Here is a 21,076-nt window from a genome sequence, read left to right as displayed (position 1 = left end):
TAGAGGGACCAAATAAGGGAGTGTTTTGCATTTCTAAACACAAGGGTGTGTATGTATACAACATTTACCGACATGGTAAGCAATTATGGAAAACTATGGAAAACAACTCAAGCAAAATGGAAGTCAGAGAAAACCTTTATATTTAGTAGGTCTCTTAGGAGGCAATATTTCTAAGCATAACAATATACAGTATTGTGAAAAAGTTTGAGTCACCCTTTGTTTCTTTACATCATTTCCAGAGCCAGACTTTCTGAAGGTCCTTTGAAGTTTTTCTTTGGACATTTGCTGCCTTTTCACTCATTCTTAGCTCAGTCATTGTAAAGCTTTATTTTTGTTAAAACACTTAACACTGACATACGAATCATTCAAGTTTTTTTTTTTTTTTTTTTTTTTTTTTTTTTTTTAAAATAGGCACCTTACTCAGGGATCTTTTAAATTCTGACCCTTCCGTTGATCTATTGTTCATTAATGGGTCATCAGAAATGGTCTCACTGGAAGAGTAGTCAACAAGCCATTATAACACCATCAGTAATGGATTGTCCTCCCAGAACGCAGACCTCATTACTGAAGCAATGTGGGATTATCCTGAGAGAAGGAACAAAAACCAGCAAACATGCATAGAGCTTTAATGTCCCTCATGAGGTATTCCTAAAGACTAGTTAAAGAAATGACAAACGTGCACACACACACACACACACACACAAAACAAACAACCCCACACACTTGCCAGAGGGTGAAATGGGTTTGGTGAGAAATAAAACTGATACAAATATTGAGTTTCAACCTCATTTGAATTGTACGAACTCAGCTTTTACCTTATACACCAAATTTGGTTATGTTACAATTGTTGCACCAGTTAAAAAAAACAAAAGCAAGAGGTGTCTTAGTTACATACACACAGTACGGTACTTAAAACATGGTACAGATGGTTTTACTGAAGACAAGACTTCAGCATAGTCTTCAAAGTATAGCAGTGTTCAGGGGATTTTTAAATGGCTCAAATGAAAACTACAAAAACATCACACTGGTTGTTTTATGGTTTAAGTAACTTTATTGAAGGGAAACTAAAAAGAAACAGAGCGACAAGTTGATTATCAACCATCAGCTTTGCATCATATTTTTAGGGCTACAAGAAGACAGTGTTCGAGTGGGTGTAAAACTAAGAGCTCAACTACTGGCTTCTAAATAACAAAAAGTAGAAAGCCTTTGAGGGGAACCAAATTTTTTCCAACTGTTCAACCTTACAATCCACTTAATTTGCAGAAACATATCAGATAATATAGCCTACCTTTATTAACATGCATAAAATACAACATTGAAGTTCTTACATTTGTTTCTTTAACATTGATATATACTGCTGTGCTTCTCTGTACACACTTTGATAGTGGAATAAGATACACTTCTTTCCTCAGATAATAAACTTCATTTACTATGCATCAGAAGAACAAACTGACATCGCACCGGTCCTGGAGGCAGACAGGGTCCACAAAACAGTTTCTTCATTGTCACAGATTTGTATTTGTTTTTTCTTTAAGTGCAGCAGAATACCGCCAATTTGAGAATTCAAAATTTACAACAATGGCAAAACACAGACTTTGCCCCAAATGCTCAAAGAAGCCCGGCCTATGACAAAGTATCAACCCCAGAGGATCCAGTCTGTCTACAAGTGGATCAGCGTAGGGTTGATGCTGCTCAGCATGAGGAGACCAGCTGCATCAGATTCTACCAAGTGTGTGCAGAGTAAATGACTATCATTACCAATTTTGGGTTGAAAACTCTTACCGGTGCATGCTCAAGCCGAGTCTATAGACCACGATCGTTTTCGTGATTTATATACATTTTTTTAAATTTGAACTCTGTATAAAAACAGGAGTCGAAACTTTACAGAAACTGGCACAAGTCCTAGAGAGAAAACACTATCTTCTTATGAGCGCGCAGGTGGGAAAAGGAGGGTAAAATGCTCTGATTAACCAAAAAGAAAAAAAGAAAAAAGAAAACAAAAAAATAATAATAATAAAGTGAAAAAGTAAAACAGAATCCCAAAATTTTAAGTTTGAACCAGCAACCACATTTTCACCAGCGTTCCAAACGATCCCATCACATTGCGTATTTTTGTGTCCATTCTTTTGCCATTTTGGTGTATCTGCAAAGAAAAAGGGGGGCAAACATTAACTTCACCTATTTTATACAAAAATTCCTGTCTTCAAGTCATACCCAAAATATCAGCAGGATTTCTTCATGCACCTGAAAACACTGCCATTTTTTTTGAAGGCCATGCCAAGTTAGCGCCCTAACTGATCACGTCCAGATCAGCACAGAAATAAGATGTCTAAAAGACCAAGTCTGAAGCAACAGAACTTTTTTTTGGAGGGGAATGGGTATACAATCCTTTTCATGCTGGAGCTAGCAGCTGTGTGCATGCAAAAACAACATTGTTTTTGAACTTTGTCGAGTGATGAGACGAACCATCATTACTACTCTCAATATCCAAGGTTATACCCAGATTAAATGAATCCTATTATAAAAAGGACTTTAACACTACATTTGGATGGTTTCAGCTTACTTTGCTTCTTGCCGGTTTTAGGAAGTTCTATTTCTTGTTCCAGCATTGAATTAAAATTTGTATTTGTATCACCCCCCCCCCCCTCCCCCCACCACCATAGTGTATCCTCAGAATCATTTTTCAAACCACATTTACACTGATCTAAGCGGGAACTGGTATCCATTCATTTTAATCTCATAATAAAAATTGTTCTTCACTTGGGAATAATCCTGTACAGTAAAATCATTTGATAAACATGACATGTTATACTGCTGGTGATATAACTTCCGATGCAGACTGTTGCATAAGCAGTTTTCTCACACCACACTGCAGCCCTGAACTCCGACGTTACCTTGAGAAGCCAAATGCAAGAACGGAATTTTTATTAAAAAAAGGGCGCATTGTCAAAACAGACATTAAATTGTCAACCCTGTAGAAGTCTGTGTGATGTCCAATTGGGCGCATGTGAGAATAGAGTGGGTGTCGGGTCCTGCCTCCTTCACGCTAAACCCCAACGCACCGCCGTCTAAATCATATTGGGTATTTCCGCAGCGAGAACGCATCTGAAGCAGACCATTTCCTGTTGTGTGCTACATGACAAAGGGCAACTTAGACAACCTGATTTTCCTCCACACTGTCCAGAGTTCATGTGTGGGGAGAGGGAAGGGAAGAAAGGAGAAAAAAAGAAAAGAAAAAAAGCCTTTGGCATGTTTGAAAATACTGGCCAATTAGCAACGCTCTTAACAAACCTAACCATCATATCACATTTCTCATTTGTTTGTCAGCCCTGCCTTAATTTTAGACATCAAGCTCATGAATTCAGCCTTTTTTGACAGCCAGCTGTTGCAGTGTCCTTAAATGCATCACCATGAACATTTTTCCACAATGCTGTGACATCTGTTGAACAATGCAACTGACAAATGCAGGCAACCCATGATTAACTGAGGGGTTATCCTCAAGACTCTACAAGTTGATGCCAGAAATCATACCAAAGAATGAAACTTGTGGGGTTACAAAGAAGAAAAAAAACATATAGGGAGTTAAGGAGGTGCTTCCTTATTACCAGACTAGAATTTCATGGAACACTAAAAGAGTTTTTCTATTACATCTTGATTTTCCTCTGCCCTGTGTTAGCGGTACACCACAATACTCAAGTGTCCATTATATCCACAGGCAGAAATTTTCAGTTAACTTGTTTATTTCCAGCAGGAGAGTGCAACTGCAGGAAATCAAGGTGCACATAAAAATCCAAACCCACACCCTGAGAGCAGAGCAGGGTCAATAAGTTATTCGGCACGTAGAGACAAAGATTAGTACAAGCAGCTCATTTTAGTCACACTCTTTAGAACAGATCCAAGCCTCTAGTTATGTACTGAGCAGAGCATCACAACATATCCGATCACTTAGCACTAGCCAAGATGCAGTGATGGCTCTTGGCCTTACCCTAAAGCATGGCATACTTGACTGTCCACTCCTGTGCTAGTTTATTGTACCTAACAGGATAAAACTAGGTTTTATAATATACCCTAGAGATAAGGGTGAATTTGACATCAATGCAATCAGCAACTTTGAAACCACAACACTTCTTGCAAACACAGCACCATAAAACTCATGTTCCTTTCTGGAGACAGAATTGGTCAGTTCACATGTTTAGAGGTTAGTTTTTCCACACATAATATTTATACTTACTTCTGACTATCTGTTTTGTAGATTCGTGCGATCTCTGGCACTAGCGGGTCATCGGGGTTTGGGTCACATAGGAGTGAGCAAATGGAGAGAAGAACTGCAAGGAACATATGGATGCTAAGCATTCTTTAACATTTATTATATTTTAGATGGCTTTAAAAAAATTAACCACATAAAAAAAGGGAATGTTTAATTTCCCTTGACATGTCAATTTATATTAGCATTTTAAGGTAAAGAAATGGTTTACCATATTCTAAATTTTAAACTCAAACTGTAGACATTAAATATTATTAGTACAGGTCTTGCTGATCCAAAAAGCAGGGAAATAAATACCTGGTTAAAAATATGGGCCTAAGTAAATTATACAAGTTGGGTGTTAATGAACAGATGTCCTCATACCTTTAGAAATAGTAAGCGCAGGAGACCACTGTGATCTGAGAATATCCAGACAGATACTGCCGTTACTGTTAATATTTGGGTGGTAAATTCTTGTCGTAAACGCAACCTGAGAGAAAAATAAACAAAAACACAGTTAAAAGCTATACAAAACAGTGACAACAACATGTCCGTGTTATGCAACTCAGAAACTTTGACACTAGGCACTGACGTGTGACACTCATGACTGTCAAGTTCTGGAATGACAGGTATTACGTCATGTAGGCTACTGGCCAATGTTCATGGCGCAAGAATCACCAGGCCCTATTTACTATAAATGTAGTGTTTTTGAAGATATCTTCCTCATGTGTACAGGAAGAGCTGTTCAGCATTTTAAAGTATAACATTTGGCCCTTGTTGTTGATACTTTATGCTGTAAACAGGACATTTTTTTTCATACTAACAACTGCCTAGAGCACGACAGACTATTTCAATATTTAAGTTATCAAAACAGGAAACTCTGCTTAAGGTTTGATCAGTCCAACCACAGTTACCTTGGGGGGTTTGAAGGGGTAGTCTGTTGGAAAATGAATCGTCAAGAAGAAAACACCTCCCTGATATGGACTGTCACTCTGATGGAAAAAAAAAAAAAAAAGGGGACATTTACATATTTCAGAAGACACACAGCTACTCATTATCAAGTCAAATTTTAACCTTTATTACAAATACATTTTAAGCACTCGGGAACACTACTTCAATGCCAAATTTCAGCACCGTGCTGCCATAAACCCGACAAGGGCAACAACTGTGTCATAAAACATCTACTTACAGGCCCCATGATTGTGGCTTGCCAGTGAAACACTGCAGAGAACAGAAAGTAAAAGTTACAAAACAAGAAAAGGTCACAGGTATGTGATCTGACGGGAACTAAGGTTTCCAAACAGACCTCATAGCTTCCCAGTAACACAATTTCCCTGTTTTAAAATCGATTTTAATATCCCACTGTAAATTTTCTAAACACAGCAGCAACCAATTTCTCCACTTTAAATCAACATCCAAATGGTTTTATAATATTTAAGACATGTTTTTAAAGCAAATATGCTAAAGTTCAGCACACCACAGCATTTCAAAAATGAAAAATTGTTCTTTTTTTGGGCTGCACATCTCAAATGACACATTAGATAATATCACCTTAGTTGCAGATTTTTGCCATTTTACTTTTGACGAACTAAAGAAATGAAATAAAGAGCAGGTTTGGGACACTTACTATCATCACCCACTGGGCCAGCTGAGCACTGTGCTGGAGGGTCACGAGCCAGGTCGTTAAGCTCCTATGAGGAAAAACAATAACCAGTTAGACAAAAGTAACAAAAAGACAAAACAATGAGTAGATGTGATCTAAAAAAAGAAAGAAAAGAAAGAAAACAAAACAAAATCTGTCTATAGGCGTGAGCGCCTTTTAACATCATTGATATACATGCTGAAACCGAGACTGCGGTGGTGAGGGGTGCTACCTGACAGGTGTGTGCTTAATATATTTCACGCCATCCTCACTTCGGGTTTCATCACCCGGCCACTATGCTCAAAATTCAACTCCATGCAAAGTTATTGAGAACCGAGCATATACCGTGTATACTGTGACACGTGTTGTGTTATTTTTAGGGTATACACTATTTTAGAGTGAGGTGAAGGCCACAGCCCCACCCTAGCCTTCCGTAAACTTACAAAGAAGTGGTGTCTGATTTTCTTGGAAGAAAATTCTCGTAAACAGCAGAGTGAAGGAATGAAACCAGGTGTCAGCAATTCGAGTGTGTTACTCCATTCTGTTCCTGTCAGTTTCTGTCAATCACGATTACAGACCAAGAACAAATACGATGACATACCAAAGAAATGTATCATGAAGGCAGCTCTGACTAACAGATTTCAGGGACTGATATGAGTCATGGACCCTCCAACATGAATTATTGCCGCTTTAATTCATGACTAAACGACTTATAATTTACTAGCGAGTACAAAGAATATCAGGTTAAAAGTTTCGTATTACAGTTAGGCAACCTTCAAACATATGTGCCTTCGTGTAAAGGTATGAAGTGTTGGGAAATTCATGCGGCCTCCTTCCGCCGTCAAACATACATTCTCTACAAGTGAAACTGCTAACGTTAGCTGACCGGCCCAACATTAAGCCGTGTTGGCCCGTGCTAACCGATGGAAGTAGTAAAAACCACCATTAATTCACTCAAGTCAAAACACACCAAAGTCTCCTTAACATTTTTAAATAAAACGAGCTCTAAAGTTAACACATCTTCGAACATGTTTCGCCGCCTTGTTTCGAGAACAGCGGCTCGCTGCATTGTGGGAGGCTAGCGGGACTAGCTTACACGGCTAGCCAACCTTCACGACGTTATCTTACCTTGTGAATCCTTTTCAGAGCCATCCTGTCTTGGTGTTCTGCTCTCTAAGTTGGCGGTGTTTCGATCCCAAACGAAGAAACAGAGATGCTTCGCTCTCGGTGAAATAACTGACGGTAGCTCAAACCCGACGGCTTTTTTCTTTCTCTGGCTAGCAGAGTTAGCCGGCTAGCAAGCTCAAACTACGTATGCGCGGTGTTAAACGTCAAATGTTACACACTCCCTCAATAACGCTCACTTTCCTCGTGAATTAAACGTCTTGTATCGGATTAAACCTAACCCCAAAATCAATGCCGAATAAGTGCGAGTGCCAGGTGGCGTAACCCGGTCGACAAAGCTCTCTTCTGCTGTTGGTTTCGGTCGGTGCCGCTGGCCAACTAGCGTCAGTCTACATGTATTTGAAGCTTAGTTGTGAAGGCGGTGCAGTCGGCTGCTGAGTGACGGGGCGTTTGTGATGGCACATTGGTTCCTGCTGCTGAAGAAAAACAACATACATGCGAGACCAGCCGTGACATGCCAGTCTTTAGTTACTGAAAGACACAATTAAACGCGAACACTTTTTAGGATTTTTGTCAAGTAGTGATTAAAAGTTGCCCACATGATCACAACTTCAACCACAAGTTGTACAATTTTAATCGCGTTAATGTAATTCAGGCAGTATTCATATTAATCCAAGTAACTAAATTATAACGACGCTTGATTACCAAACAAAAGCTTCTGAACCTCAAGGGGGCTGTGTGGTAATTGCTTTGTGGTAATGTTTTTTTTTTCCAAAGGAGACATTTTAACATTCAATAGCAGGAACAGACGGATGCAATTTAGGCCATTAAGCCTTATTCAAGTTTTTGTTACTCAGCCAGTGTTTATAGATCTGGTGGATCCACTGTCTTTCTGAGGTTTTTTAAATCAAGTCATCTACAAAAAATATGTCCATATCTTTAACTTAACATATTCTTAATTTTTTAAAAATCTTATTTCTAAGATATATATATATATGTATGTGTGTGTGTGAATACAAACAGCTGATTCATAAATAAAAAGACACCTGCTGAAGCTTTTCTCTTTGCCACATTTCTTCCACAAAAATGCTACCCAACCTTGAGCAAGAAAACAGACATGAAAAGAAAACAAATGTGATTTCTCCAAGAAAACATCTTTAGTTGTGACCTCCTAAAATTCAGTAAATACTAATATAAGATGTGCTTTATAGTTAAATCTTTTTTATTAAACATGATCTTTATTTAACATTTTCTTTAAAGTTGTACATTTATCGAACACAATTTAATCTCATTATTTATTCAAGATACACATTATTTGTTAGACCGAAGCACATTCATTATACTGTCTGGCATTTTTTCCCCAATCTATTGGTTCACACAGAGAAGCCAAATGTTTTTAATTTCCTATTATTGAGAATTATGCTTTTATACCCTTCAAGGCACTGGTACAGGGCAGTCAGTCACTGGTGTCTGTGCTTCTACGTGGGCTGAGCTCAAGGCTCTGTGGAGCAGGTTCAACCTCTCTGAGGCTTTCTGAGTCTGAATATGTGCAGCTACCTTTATAACTTTGGGCACGATCAGTGCAGAGTTCTGAGTTTTTATTACACGATTGGACAGATGATGGACTGTCAACAAGTGTTTTTCCACTTGAGATTCCCTCTTGATTTTTCTCTGTATTGTTTGCCTCTGGTGAATTGAAGCTCTTCCATGATTCAGGTGTCCCATCACATCTAGGACTGAAATGAATGCTGTCCTCAACCTCTGCTAGTTCAGAGGCAGACTGGCCCTCTGTTGTAACAGTTTTCAGGGTAGATGGCAGTATGGAGTCCTTACCACTCTCCTCAGCTTGGTTGGGCGTGTTAGGAGGATTTTTATTTTGAGGCGTATGAGAACTTGAAAGGTCCCCTGAACGCACTGGATGGACACATTCAACACAGTCCCCACTGGGGCTGTAATGAAGACCCTGATGGGCTTCGCTATTTTCTCCATTCTCAAAGCTTTTCCTTCCCTCCCGCTGCTCAGTGTCATCAGGAGTTACACTGTTGCTCTGTGTCTCCTGCACCGTTGCTGTATCCAGCTTCTGATCTCCCTCTGGTGCAGCTGGATCAGGCCCCGCGTCTCTGTGAGGTGGGGCGGCCGGGCTGTCAGCTGAAGCCTGGCTCTGATCCGGCGGTGTTGGTCGTACCGTTTGGTGGCACATGGGGCACGTCTCCTGAACATACAGCCATTTGCGGAGGCAGTTAGAATGGAAGAAATGTCCACAATATGTGATCACGGCAGAGCTCATTTCCTGTAAAAAAAAAAAAAAAAACATAAATAAAAAAATACAATAAACAAAATGCATAGAAAAATGATATATAATTATCAAAGTATAAAAGTTTATATTAATATAACAAGTCTGTGTATTAGATAGGAATATTTATTTGTATCATATGTGTAGATATTAGGTTGTATAAATAGTCAAAACATCTATATAAGATGAGCTAGACAGGTGTAGGAATTATTAAGCATTTGCATCCTCCTACTTCCTCTTATGAACAATACTTTGTTTTTGTTGGGTCCCTCCCCCCCCTTTCATTTCTTTATGAGATGTTTATTTTTTCACGTGACTTCTCTTCATTTACCTCTAATTTATTTTGCATTAATATCAGTCAATTTAATAGTTTTCTTGTCCCCCATCAGCTTACTTCTATCCTGCTTTAACACATGTAATACATTTTCCATGAAAGTCAATAAAGTCTTATCTTTTACAGGTAAAATGGTAAATGGTCTGTATTTGTATAGCGCTTTTCTAGTCCCTAAGGACCCCAAAGTGCTTTACACAACCAGTCATCCACCCATTTACACACACATTCACACACTTTCACACACTGGTGATGGCAAGCTACATATTTTCTGTAGGAATTTCCTTGATGACTAACTACTGACTACTAGAGATATTATTAACTTGTTTTGACCAGAAAAACAAACTCAAGGCCAAAGAAGAGTCCTGAATGCCAAACTGGAAAAACAGGAATAACAAACCTCACGCACGCACACACACACACACACACACACACACACACATACATATCATCAGCTATTATATATGCAAAGTAGTAGTCATGACAACAAAAGGGGAACACTGTCAAAAATCAAGTATCAACCCATGACAACTTTTAATTAATGCCCCAATACAAAATGACACACTGATTATAATAAGTAAAACCTAAGCCACCTACAATAACCTGACAACTGTTATGTTAATGTAACGATACTGTAAATTAATTTAGGCCTTCAGCACTGAACAACTAAAATGCATCATCATCTCTATCTGGGATCATTTCACACTCTTTTTATATTGTTTAAATAATTTTAGCAAACTTTAGCAAAAATGCCTCAATTTACCATGGAAGTCAAAGTATTCAGAGAAACTAAATTTAAGTATATTTTATTAAGCAGGCATTTATGTATTTTCATAAGTATCAATAATGTAATCAAGAAAGCATTTTGTGTCTGATATGGAGGTGAACTGAGGGCACATTTAGAAACTCAAAGCCTGCCAGTCCTCTTGCTGCATAATCCACACAGTCTAATTATTAACCACACCTAAGCATGACGTGTCAGCCACTTGAGATTTGAGGTTTTCTGTTGAATTTTTAAATGGATTATTTTGTGTAACACGCACAAATTTTACATCACTGATGATTGCTTTTGGATTAAATTGTTTTGGGGGTTTTTTAAATCATGAATGCTGAAATTTGGAAGAACAATTTTCAAAAGCCAAAACTCACAAAATGTGATTGCACAGAGTTAAATGTTGATGGATTTTCCCCCCTCAAAATTTCATAGTTGCTTCTGCATAAGACTTGAACAGCAACTAAAAGAGGTGGTGGTTTAGAGGAAACAGAGGTCATGATAACCCCAAACAAACAAACCACAACAACAAAAAAAACCCAAAAACAAAAAAATTAAGGCCATCAGGTCATTCATGGGGGGGTTGTACTGTTTCCAAACCTAAATGGGGTCAGATAATTGAACAAAATAAGTAAAAAACATAAAAACCACCTACTTAAGTTCATGGGATGCTTTGTGTTATTTTGTGCAGAAACTACACGAGTTTGAAAATGAATTTTCGACAGCCAAATGAGGATTAGAACTGGGTTTGAGGTTTTATAGTATCTTATGTTGTTGGTTCTCAGCTTTAACCATCTTCTAAAAACAAAAGCTACAAGGGCGACTGACCTGAAAGCAGATGGCGCACACATCATTGTGCTGCTGCAGCTGCTGAGCTGTGGCTCTGGGCAGGGAGTTGATCTTCTTAGCTGCTTCCTGTCTGAGCAGGAAGCTCCTCCAGCCAGACTGAGCTCTGAGCCAAACGTTAAAATATGAGTGGATGATAATGACGGAGGCACCCATCCAGCTCCACTCTCCAAAGAGTGACTCCCAGGTGCCATAAGCCACCACGCACAGTGCCACAACAAACTCCAACACACGGCTGACAGCGTTCACCCAGTAGATCACTTCGTCCAGGCTCTCAATTGGGTCGCTGCGAAACAGCTCCACCATGAAGAGGGAGTAGATCAGCATAGTGCCTGTAACCTGGAATAAACAGTCGGTCTTTTACATGTGCAAGTCAGCAGTCATCCTCCTCTCCCTGTATAAATCTACAGCTTCTTCCATGTTAACAGCTTCTTTGTTTTTCAGTTTGTGAAGGTGACCTTACGTTGTCTACTAAATGCCTTTTTCTATTCATGACTATAGGAGGTGTCACATTAGTGTTACTGCACAGGTGTACAGAAACAGGACGATATCACAAAAAACAAACAAAAAGGTATTAACTATGTAGACATGCACTACATCTGACCTCCAGTGGGGGGAGCCAAAGTCATAAAATTTCTCACATTCAACACTGCATTGCTGGGACATGACTACACACATTTACAACTGGAACTTAATGGTAACAGTAGTATTCCTGTTTTAAATGTCACAGTAATTAAAGCCAGTGATTTAAAAGCATATAAATAATCTAACCCTGTATTTCAGTTTCTGGAATATCTGTTACCACAGCTGCATTTAAGATTGCTTCCTGAATGTATTCATAATTTAAAACACACTAAAAAGAGAGAGAGAGAACATAAATACTTCCTACCTGAAGGGATGTAAGCATGCAGCTGGATACCAGTATGAGGAGCCAGAAATCCATGTGGAAGAACTGGGAGATCTTGTAAGCCATAAACACTGGGAAAACCAGCAGAAGCAAACACATGCTGAGGCCACGGAAGTGTTTCCACAGACTCCTAGAAGCACATATGAAGGAGAAATTAATGAAATCGGGAATAAGCTTAAAAAAGAAAAAACACTGTTGCTGCTCTTACCTGTTTCGTGATGCACCCAGTGCGAGAATAACTGGATCTGTTATTTCTATCATTGACTGCAGGGTTGAGGTCACCACGATGAAGAGGATGATGCTGAGGAGGAAGGTGCGCTGCAGTGCTTGCATATCCAACAGGCCTGTCTGAATGGCGAGGAGGAGCAGAGTGACGCCCTCAGTCACACCTCTGAGAACAAAAACGATCAGGAATTAAGATGAAATAAAAATAAAGGAGGTATAGCACAGAGATACAGCTTTACATTATCAGTTACCTGTGCATGACATTCTCATTCTGAACAGCGGCAAAACCTCCCAGGTAAAACTTGCATAGATTGAGCAGCCCCAGAGCCAGATAGGACACCATGAAGGTCAGACCCAAAAGAGAGTATGGTGTTGCACAACATTCAGAGACACTGTAGGGTTCAAGCAAATGAGAAACCGATGATAATGTTCATATTGTCAGGATTAAACATACACAAAATGAAGGGAATGTAATTAACACCTTCACACCTTGTGAGGAGGAAGAACATGATCCCATGATGGGTTATTGAGGCGCCAGCAGACATGATGTCTGAGCACAGCTGGACAATGAATAGAATAAACCAGAAGACGCTAAAGAGGACTGGGACAGCAAACTGGTTCCACAGAGAGATTCCCACACCCAGAAGTCTGTACAGCTCAATTACCTGAGGAAAGGAAACATGATAAAGTCCGGAATGTTAAAAAACAAAACAAAAAAACAAACCCACAGATTTTTACATTTATATTGTTCATTAACTGATTGTTTTCCAGTATAGTATATAATCAAGAAAACCAAAAACATAATTTAGAAGTTTAGTATACTTAGACAGAAGACAAAAACAGTCCAGTATGAAACATGAAAAATAAAAAAAATAGAATATCAGAATAAGAGAACCTCCAGGTGAAGAAGCTCAGAGTAGGCAGCCCTTGCGAGACGGTATGGCACAAAGATATTTGACAGCAGGAACACGGCGATTCCCGCTCCAGTCAGGCCCATGGAGAAAGTGTTGACCGTTAGCAGCGTGGCATGAGGCGTGGTGCAGAGTCGAGCCAGCAATGGGAGCATGTGAGCAGAGAACAACCACACCTTTTTGGTCTTCATCAAGAAGGCACACAGTGTGCTGAGAATAATCTGACCTGGCAGAAAATAACAGTACAGCTTCACAACGGCGAAACCTTAAAAAGTAAATACAACAGATGCTTCCTGCATTATTTTACAACTGATTACAGTTTTTGAGGAATTTAAGGAGAACTTTGATTTGTTAAATCTGTAACACCTGTGACAGGCTTCAGCAGGCCCTAAACTGGATAAACTGTTCGCTATGAGAAGTGGCTTTAATTCCCAGATTTCTTTTAATGTAACATTAAATAATCCAGTTTTCACATATGGCGTTATTTTTGTGCCACTATTCTGAGTGCACGTAAAAATAAATTTGCAGGTGCAAGTGTTGCATTTTCAGGAGAAATTTATTTTGAGCGAAGAAAAGCTGCGTGCAAAAAATGTATTTCAGACCTTTTTAGAACGTGAGCCTATAGGAATCGAAAGCTTTCTAATGAACTTTCTAACTAATTACATACATGGTTTAGTACTCACTAGTCATTGCAGAGACAAATCGGTTGAAGGCCAAAGAATCACGATACACTGCTCCTTGATAACCGTACTGTAGCTCTTCATGAACATAATCCCTATAAAACAAACAGAAAAAATCATTTTACAATCACATGTAAACTGCATGCTTTTGTTTAGAGTTACCCCTCATGTCTTTATACTTTGCTATAAAATGGGAAACAGGTGCAGCAGCTTATTTTAACATGTGCAAACAGTATATCAGGCAACAACAGAGTTTATACAATTTGAGCATTAAAATCAATGTGTGTGTGACTGCCTTTATTCATCAACAGTCTGAACTCTAAGACAGGCTTTCTCATCATTTCCTAAAGTAGTCTTCAGGAATAGTTCTCTAGGCTTCTTGGAGGACATTTCAAAGCTTTTCTGGATGTTGACTTTTTCTTGGGGGTTCAAGTTACAATTTTGACAAGATCTCCAGCACCACTGACTGAAAACCATGACAGAGTCTCTAGAATATTTCACAGATGGCTGTAGACGCTTACCTCTCAACTGACTCCCTCTGTGCATACTGATTAATTATTCCATAATACCCGTTGCCACTAAAGTCCCATTCTTGTGTCATACCTAAGCCTTTTCTCCCTGTTTTGCTTCCATAAGAACGGCTTCTTTGACCATTTTAACCATTTTTGATGAGAGTTCAGCAAACAGTACATTGAAGGGTTATGCTATATCTCACAGGTGCTGTGTCAGATCTTTGCTTGATTTCTTTTTGTACAGTTCTTAATGACATGACTTTTAGAAATTGTCACTTACTGCATCATTTGTCCAGTTCCCTCATCTTTTTTAAGAACACACTGCACACCATACTGAGATATACGAAGTGTTCCCATAATAACACTTTGACAATAAACATAGGTGCCTTTTTTAAATGTCTGAATGATTCATACGTCAGCGTTAAGTGGCGACACAAACAAACACATTCCTCTGAAAATGGTCAAATACCAGGACTGAAAAATGAGTGGTAAAGCAGCCGATGTCCAAAAACAAACTTTGAAAAACCTCAAGAAAGCCTGGAGAGCTACTGCTAAAGACTGCTTTAAAAATACAAGAAACTCTTTAGAAGGAAAAAGGAAGTAAAATGTAAGTGATAGGACGCTCAAGACTTTTCCATAGTAGCCTACTGACCTTTTGTCAGAAAAGCTGATTCAATCGCAAAAAAACAAAAAAAACCCCCCCCTTCCCAAACATCTAGGATTTACAACAATAGTGCCAAAGGATCTCACTTGGAAATCTGATGCCCCATGTATAGGAGGAGGCCGGTGAGAATATGGAGGTAGAGCGTCACAATGTGTCTCAATGGAAGGATTAACACCACCACATTTATCAAATGACCTGGAAGACAAAGAAGAATGAGTGTGATGTTTTCATGCGTTTGATGCACAGCTAAAAGCACACAAACATTATGAAATAGAAAAGATACTGTCACTTATAAATGTCTTATCATTTTCACAATGCTGACTCTCCCCATCAGGCTGACCAAGCTTCCAAGAGAGTTTAAAACCACATGAATAGTTTATATTTAACTGTTTTTTTTAAGTCATGCCAATGACTTAAACTATGTAGTTTTTATTGAGGATTTCATTGATTAAAAACTGTTAATATAAGGTTTTGAAATCTCGTATGTCCTGCCAACAGTCCAAAAGTTAAACAGATTCAGTTTACAGTTACAGAGGCCAGGTAAACACAGGAAATCCTCACACTATGACAACCCAGAAAATATTATGAAATAATTAAAATACTTAATCAGCTACAGCTGCTTATCCCACAACAGAGAAACAGAATAAAAACAAGAATATTTATAGTGTTTATAAATGTGATATTATTCCGTTATTCTACCGTAATCACCCAAATGCTGCTTTTCACAGGACCCTTTTCAATATTTTTTTTATTGGTTTCTGGTTTTCAAGAGAAGCAGTAAAACATAGTAATGCACGTAAGATTTAAAAATGCAGATCATTTTCAACTTTTTTCTTTCTAAAGGTAATTCTCTGTAGGTTTTCTAATTTTCATTAGCTTTTATTTGGATAAAGTCTGTGTCTTTTAAGATGACAAAGCAATCTGAAGTAACATTTTGACCAGGGGTGGACAGTTATGTTTCACAAGTGCCACATGGGAAACTGGGACTGATGTGAAGAGCCACAATAATCTTATAAAGAGATAAAACTTGGTCTTTCCATCTCAAATCACCATGGGCCCCCTGCTCATTCATTTCTGATTTGCCAAAAAATATAATGGTCCAAAGTTCAAACATATATAGTGATAGCTGTAAAATTTTAGCTTAACTTTGACATACTTATCAAGTTTTCCTTTTTTTCTTTTTCTTTTTTAGAAAAACGGTTGACCTACTTCCTGCACATTTTTTTGCACTTTGAAGTCAGAGACCACGAATATCTTATTGGTACTTGTTTTGTTTTTACGTCTTTCGGTATATTTTAAGCTGTACCTGAATTATCAGACTCCTCGAGAGCAATGTGCATGCCTTTGGTTTTATTCAGATTTGCTCAAATCAGCATGAAGGCGGAATGAAAATAGAATTTTCTTCAATATTGTGACTAAGAATTTCATGTTAAAAAGTACTGCACATGATTTATTTTACATTATTGTGAAATATAACTACAAACTATTCATGTGAATTTTATTTATTTATTTTTTAAAGGGTGGCTTTCTTTTTCTTTATAAAACATACTTTAACTAACCAATACCCATACATGTCTCTAATGTATCAGTCCTAAAAACTCTGTTTGAATAAGATAGTCATATCATATTCAAACACCACCTCAGATTTCAAAGTGAAAAATATTTTTTTTTGAAAAGGCCTGAAAGTGTGTGAGTGGGCCTGTTAAAAAAATAAACATATAGAAAAATATTTTATATACAAAGCAATAAAAATTCACATTTTGAAACCATAACATTTTCAGGCAAATCAGAGATGGTTAAGCAGAAAATACTCTAAAAACAATATGATTATTTAAGATGCACTGACCCAATTAATATTGAGTAGAATTGAGTTCTGCTTATTAGTGCAGCCCTCCACAACAGTCCCACTTTCTCATTTGCCCCCTTGGGAAAATTAAATGCCCACCACAGTAAACTTCAGTAAAAACAAGACTAAGGTCTTTCTTCTGAAGCAAACAGCTTTTTGAAGCAGGACGACTCAGTGTAATTCTTGTTAGGAGAGACAAATAAAAGCCATGGATCTTAACATTAGAGAGATTTACTTATTCTCCCACCTCCTTACTTGATGAAACTTACCAATGTAATACATGTTCCAGATGACATACTTGTATTTGAAGAGCATGTCTTCATTTTTTGCCTTGAGGTGCTCCGTTACACCTTCAATGTCACATTTGTAGAGCAGGTCTAGCACCAGTATGCTCGGCACCCTGAGAGCAACGTTGGCCAGCACTTCCAGACGAGGCATCTTGATTTATACCAACTCCCACCCCCCTTTTTTTAGTCAGCAGAGTGCTAATGTGTCACATACTGTTAACTAACAGTTTCCCTGTACAGGACACAAGCCCCCAGTACCTTCACAACTATTTTGCTCGTCGTCTTGTCATCTGGAAATTACACAAAAACACAAGTTAGGGTGATGAGAAGAAACCTCTTAGCTGCCAGGCCGTTATTTAGCTGCTTTTGCGCCTCATTTTCAGCCACTATTGTTTATTGCTGGAGAAATGCATGAGTACTACTGCGAATTAAACACATTTTAAAGTAGATACTGTGTAAAAAAAGTGACAGTGGTACACTTACTTCGCTCAGTGACAAACATCATAGCCGAGCAGCCATTTGCTTGCTATCGCTAGTTTCTGCTGTTGCTGCTTTCACGGCGGCCAATGGCATGTTTTGCTAGCAGTGCGCTCAAATATATTTTAGTTTTTCTCTAACTTCCGCTTCTCCGAGATAAACGGAAATAACCGTCATCAGAAAAAGCGAAATTAAAAAGCTAAAACCATGATGTCAGGGTTAGTAAAGACTCTTCAAATGCAATGTTATGATTCCAGTGGCTTGCGTGGCTATTTCCTGTCCTGACGTCACGTCGAAAGGCACCAATCAGGTTCAAGTATTTGTGATTTCAAAATAAAAGTAACGTCTTTCCACGACGGCTGTCACTACAACTTTCAGTGATGTTGACAAGAGGAAGAAAATGCATTTCGCGCTTGTACTTTCTAGAAGTGAATTCTGATGATATTTTTTGTATACAAAAGTGCAACTTGTGTACACAACATGTGCAAAAGGCTTTGAGCCACGTTTCTTTATATTTCTTTATATTTTGTTTCCAAGGGTTAGCCAGATTTTCTTGAAATATTTTAAAGTGAACTTTAGAAATAGTTTTAAGAGCTTTTTCCTTTGGATATTATGGACTGCTTTTCACCCATTTTCAGACCAGACCGTGTACCCGATCATTTCAAGAGGAATGTTGTTGTTTTTTTGTGTGTGTTTATTTGTTTTCTTGTCTCCTAAGCCACTTTACCCTGATCTATGAGTACTTCTAGCAAAAAAGTCCCCTAATTTAAGTAATGAATAAGTGTGTAAAAAAATATTTTCATATCTTTTTCAGAGTCGAATCAAACAATAAAAATTAAAAAGAATAATTTAATTCCCTGTAGGAATTGTAGACTGTGACAGAATGAGTAATTTCGCTGGTCTTTCCTTTCATCTGCTGTCAGACTCAACAACAGAGACTTCACAGATGACCATACACACACACACAGACACACACACAAACACGCACATCCACACATGTGCAATACCACTAAGTTTAATTTTTCTTACAAAACATAGCATTTTATTTTATTATGTATAGCATTTTATTCTATTGTATATAGTATTTTATTCTATTTGATATAGTATGTTATCCTTTTTAAAAAAAAAATCTTATTCTATTCCATTGTTTTCTTAATTCTTGCTGCTTGTAACTTTGCACTGTCCACTTTCTGCCGTGACCCAACAAATGTTCCACATGTGGGACTAATAAAGGTTTATCTTATTTTATCTCAATATAATTTTATTTTTTTTAAAAAGAAAAGAAAACTGGACCTTTTCATCTGAAATCATTGTCCAGCTTTAAGGGTTTTTTTTTTTTTTGGACATCATGGGCTGCTTTTTACTTATTCTTCACACAAGATTTCTCCTAGTCAGTTCTCCAAGTCATTATTCCTTTTAACTAAATGACAAATTACATTCTCTGACTGTCTCTTTAGGGTCATGAGATGCGGCTCTGAAGCACTGATGCACTGCAACTTTTCATATATATATATATATATATATATATATATATATATAGAGAGAGAGAGAGAGAGAGAGAGACAGAGAGACAGAGAGACAGAGAGAGAGAGATACTTTCCCACAAACTGTATCTGCAGGTCATGTATTTGATAGAACCTCTTCAGGAACTTATTCCTTCATTGTGCTGTTTTTACATATGCAGCCTGCAGCAGCCGGTGGAGTATTTCCATTTAACTTGTAGCAGTGGATGAACTGCTTCACACAAGAGACAGAGACTCCTTGTTTTGCTTCAATTTAAGTTAATTAAATTCCCCAAACCATGACAGACATATGGGTAAAGTTCATGATTGTACAGCTTAAATATAATACAGATGTACGAGTGTAATGCTGCAAGGTTTATGTGGATACAAACAAAGAGGAATGACATGTACTTAGTGCATTTGTCGTTACACAAACCCTATACAACATGTTACATTACATAGACAGAGCTGAGTCAACAACAAGCATATGGCTGTTTGGACAGTTAAAATTGTCTAAGCTGTGATATATTCGATGATTTTATGTGGGAAATGAAACAGCAGCTCATCTCATGACCCACTAAGACTCATGAACACAACAGGCTGATGACACACAGATAAAAGAGCTTTTCTCACAGTCATAGCACCAGACAGAGGTGGAGGAAACATGAGTCACAAGAAATAAGAGTCCCTCTGAATGCAAATGTACTTAAATAACACAAGGTAAAAAGATGTTCTGCCGAAAAGTGGTTACGAAGTTCAGAAACATTGTATTCGCTGCTATAAACCAGTAGTCCAAACAGACCTGGAGAAATATGAGACGTACATGTGTGTTTTTTAATTTCCATGTCAAATCCTGAACTCATTAGGAAGACGAAGAAACAGAGACTAAGCTGCTTCTAAACTGTAAGAAGCCTGAAACCTAAACCTGAATGTTTCAAAGGATATCCGGGGTGGGCTGATATCAGATGAAACCGTCATGTACACTAGCACATTCTGACTGTTTGCTAAAACAGTGAAAACATGTACCTGCTAGACAGGAATATTTGTCTTAAGGTCAGGCTTTTTGGGGAGTGGTGAGAAAAAACTCCAGTAAAGCCTATTTTTTATCATGTCCTGTTTTAACCAGAAAACCTCTTTACTGCACGGAAGCTATAGAGGCTATTTCTTATACTCTGACTGAGAACACCCAAATGTATTTACAGCCGTACATACCTGACTTTTAGAGCAACTTTCTAAATATACAGTTATGCTTAAAAGAAAGCACAGGTTCTTTAAACTCGGGACATCATTTGGTTCTTAGCAGGTCTTAAATGAGTTAAACAGAACTTCATCAGAACAACATCAAAAAATATATTACTACACCAAAATGATCAAATGCATTTATTTAATGATCATCAGAAATTGTGAGCATCTCCATAAAAGTAGACGTTTTATCATTCTGCTGCACTGGAGCATTTATGTCAGAAGAGGCAGCAATCAGACAGTTTCCAATCTTCCCAGGAGTGAAGGTCGTCACAAATTCAACACAAGATCAGACCGTGCAATGCTCAGAGAAGCCGCAAAAAATCTAAGAGTGACATCTCAGACTCAACAGACCTCAGTTAGCATGTTAAATATTAAAGTTCTCGACAGCACGATTAGAAAAAGACCGAAGCTTCTTATTTGGGAGGTTCGCCAAGAGAAAACCTCTTCTTTCTAAAATCATGCCAGCATCGCTTAGCTTTGCAAAGTTACGTGTGAACAAGCCACACAACTTCTGGAACAATGTCCTTTGGACAGACGAGACCAAAGTGGAGATCTTTGTCTGTAATGC

At 38.1% G+C, this 21,076-nt stretch overlaps 2 protein-coding genes across 4 annotated transcripts; both read right to left on the bottom strand.

Moving 5' to 3' along the window:
• Window positions 1-1,028: 1,028 nt before the first annotated feature.
• On the bottom strand, window positions 1,029-7,453 carry LOC102796487 (ubiquitin-conjugating enzyme E2 D2-like). 2 transcript variants are annotated; one of them, XM_087833170.1, is made up of 8 exons: window positions 7,014-7,453; window positions 5,871-5,934; window positions 5,433-5,464; window positions 5,158-5,235; window positions 4,628-4,733; window positions 4,232-4,325; window positions 3,986-4,035; window positions 1,029-2,143 (listed from the first exon to the last, which is right to left on the bottom strand). In XM_087833170.1, the coding sequence occupies exons 1-7, from the start codon at window positions 7,035-7,037 to the stop codon at window positions 3,987-3,989; spliced, it is 447 nt and encodes a 148-aa protein (XP_087689296.1). In that variant the 5' UTR covers window positions 7,038-7,453; the 3' UTR covers window positions 1,029-2,143; window position 3,986. The 2 variants fall into 2 exon arrangements, with proteins under 2 accessions (XP_087689296.1, XP_087689297.1); XM_087833171.1 differs by lacking the exon at window positions 3,986-4,035 and having other exon boundaries at window positions 7,014-7,451.
• A 717-nt stretch (window positions 7,454-8,170) lies between these two features.
• Window positions 8,171-18,039, bottom strand: zmp:0000000662 (RING finger protein 145). 2 transcript variants are annotated; one of them, XM_006798633.2, is made up of 11 exons: window positions 17,768-18,039; window positions 17,267-17,574; window positions 15,238-15,346; window positions 13,979-14,070; window positions 13,280-13,521; window positions 12,874-13,049; window positions 12,636-12,776; window positions 12,368-12,550; window positions 12,142-12,289; window positions 11,235-11,591; window positions 8,171-9,300 (listed from the first exon to the last, which is right to left on the bottom strand). In XM_006798633.2, exons 2-11 carry the CDS (start codon window positions 17,433-17,435, stop codon window positions 8,467-8,469), a joined length of 2,451 nt encoding a protein of 816 aa, XP_006798696.1. In that variant the 5' UTR covers window positions 17,436-17,574; window positions 17,768-18,039; the 3' UTR covers window positions 8,171-8,466. The 2 variants fall into 2 exon arrangements, with proteins under 2 accessions (XP_006798696.1, XP_087689295.1); XM_087833169.1 differs by lacking the exon at window positions 17,768-18,039 and having other exon boundaries at window positions 17,267-17,755.
• Window positions 18,040-21,076: the final 3,037 nt, after the last annotated feature.

Source organism: Neolamprologus brichardi, chromosome 19, assembly GCF_056152115.1.
Source record: "Neolamprologus brichardi isolate AB-2024 chromosome 19, ASM5615211v1, whole genome shotgun sequence".
In the NCBI taxonomy this organism is placed as follows: Eukaryota; Metazoa; Chordata; class Actinopteri; order Cichliformes; family Cichlidae; genus Neolamprologus; species Neolamprologus brichardi.
Note: the sequence above shows the minus strand (reverse complement) of the source record. Positions and strands in the feature narration are given on the sequence as shown.

What these genes read in the sequence shown, in the direction of transcription:
- LOC102796487 (XM_087833170.1), bottom strand. Translation starts at nt 7,037, where the DNA reads ATGGCTCTGAAAAGGATTCACAAG. An exon ending in TGGCCCAGTGGGTGATGATA is followed by an intron (nt 5,465 to 5,870) that starts GTAAGTGTCCCA and finishes TGTTCTCTGCAG; the next exon opens with TGTTTCACTGGCAAGCCACA. An exon ending in TGCGCTTACTATTTCTAAAG is followed by an intron (nt 4,326 to 4,627) that starts GTATGAGGACAT and finishes TGTTCCTTGCAG; the next exon opens with TTCTTCTCTCCATTTGCTCA.
- zmp:0000000662 (XM_006798633.2), bottom strand. Translation starts at nt 17,435, where the DNA reads ATGCCTCGTCTGGAAGTGCTGGCCAACGTTGCTCTCAGGGTGCCGAGC. An exon ending in ATGTTCTTCCTCCTCACAAG is followed by an intron (nt 12,777 to 12,873) that starts GTGTGAAGGTGT and finishes TGAACCCTACAG; the next exon opens with TGTCTCTGAATGTTGTGCAA. An exon ending in GCATGCTTACATCCCTTCAG is followed by an intron (nt 11,592 to 12,141) that starts GTAGGAAGTATT and finishes TGTTTATTCCAG; the next exon opens with GTTACAGGCACTATGCTGAT.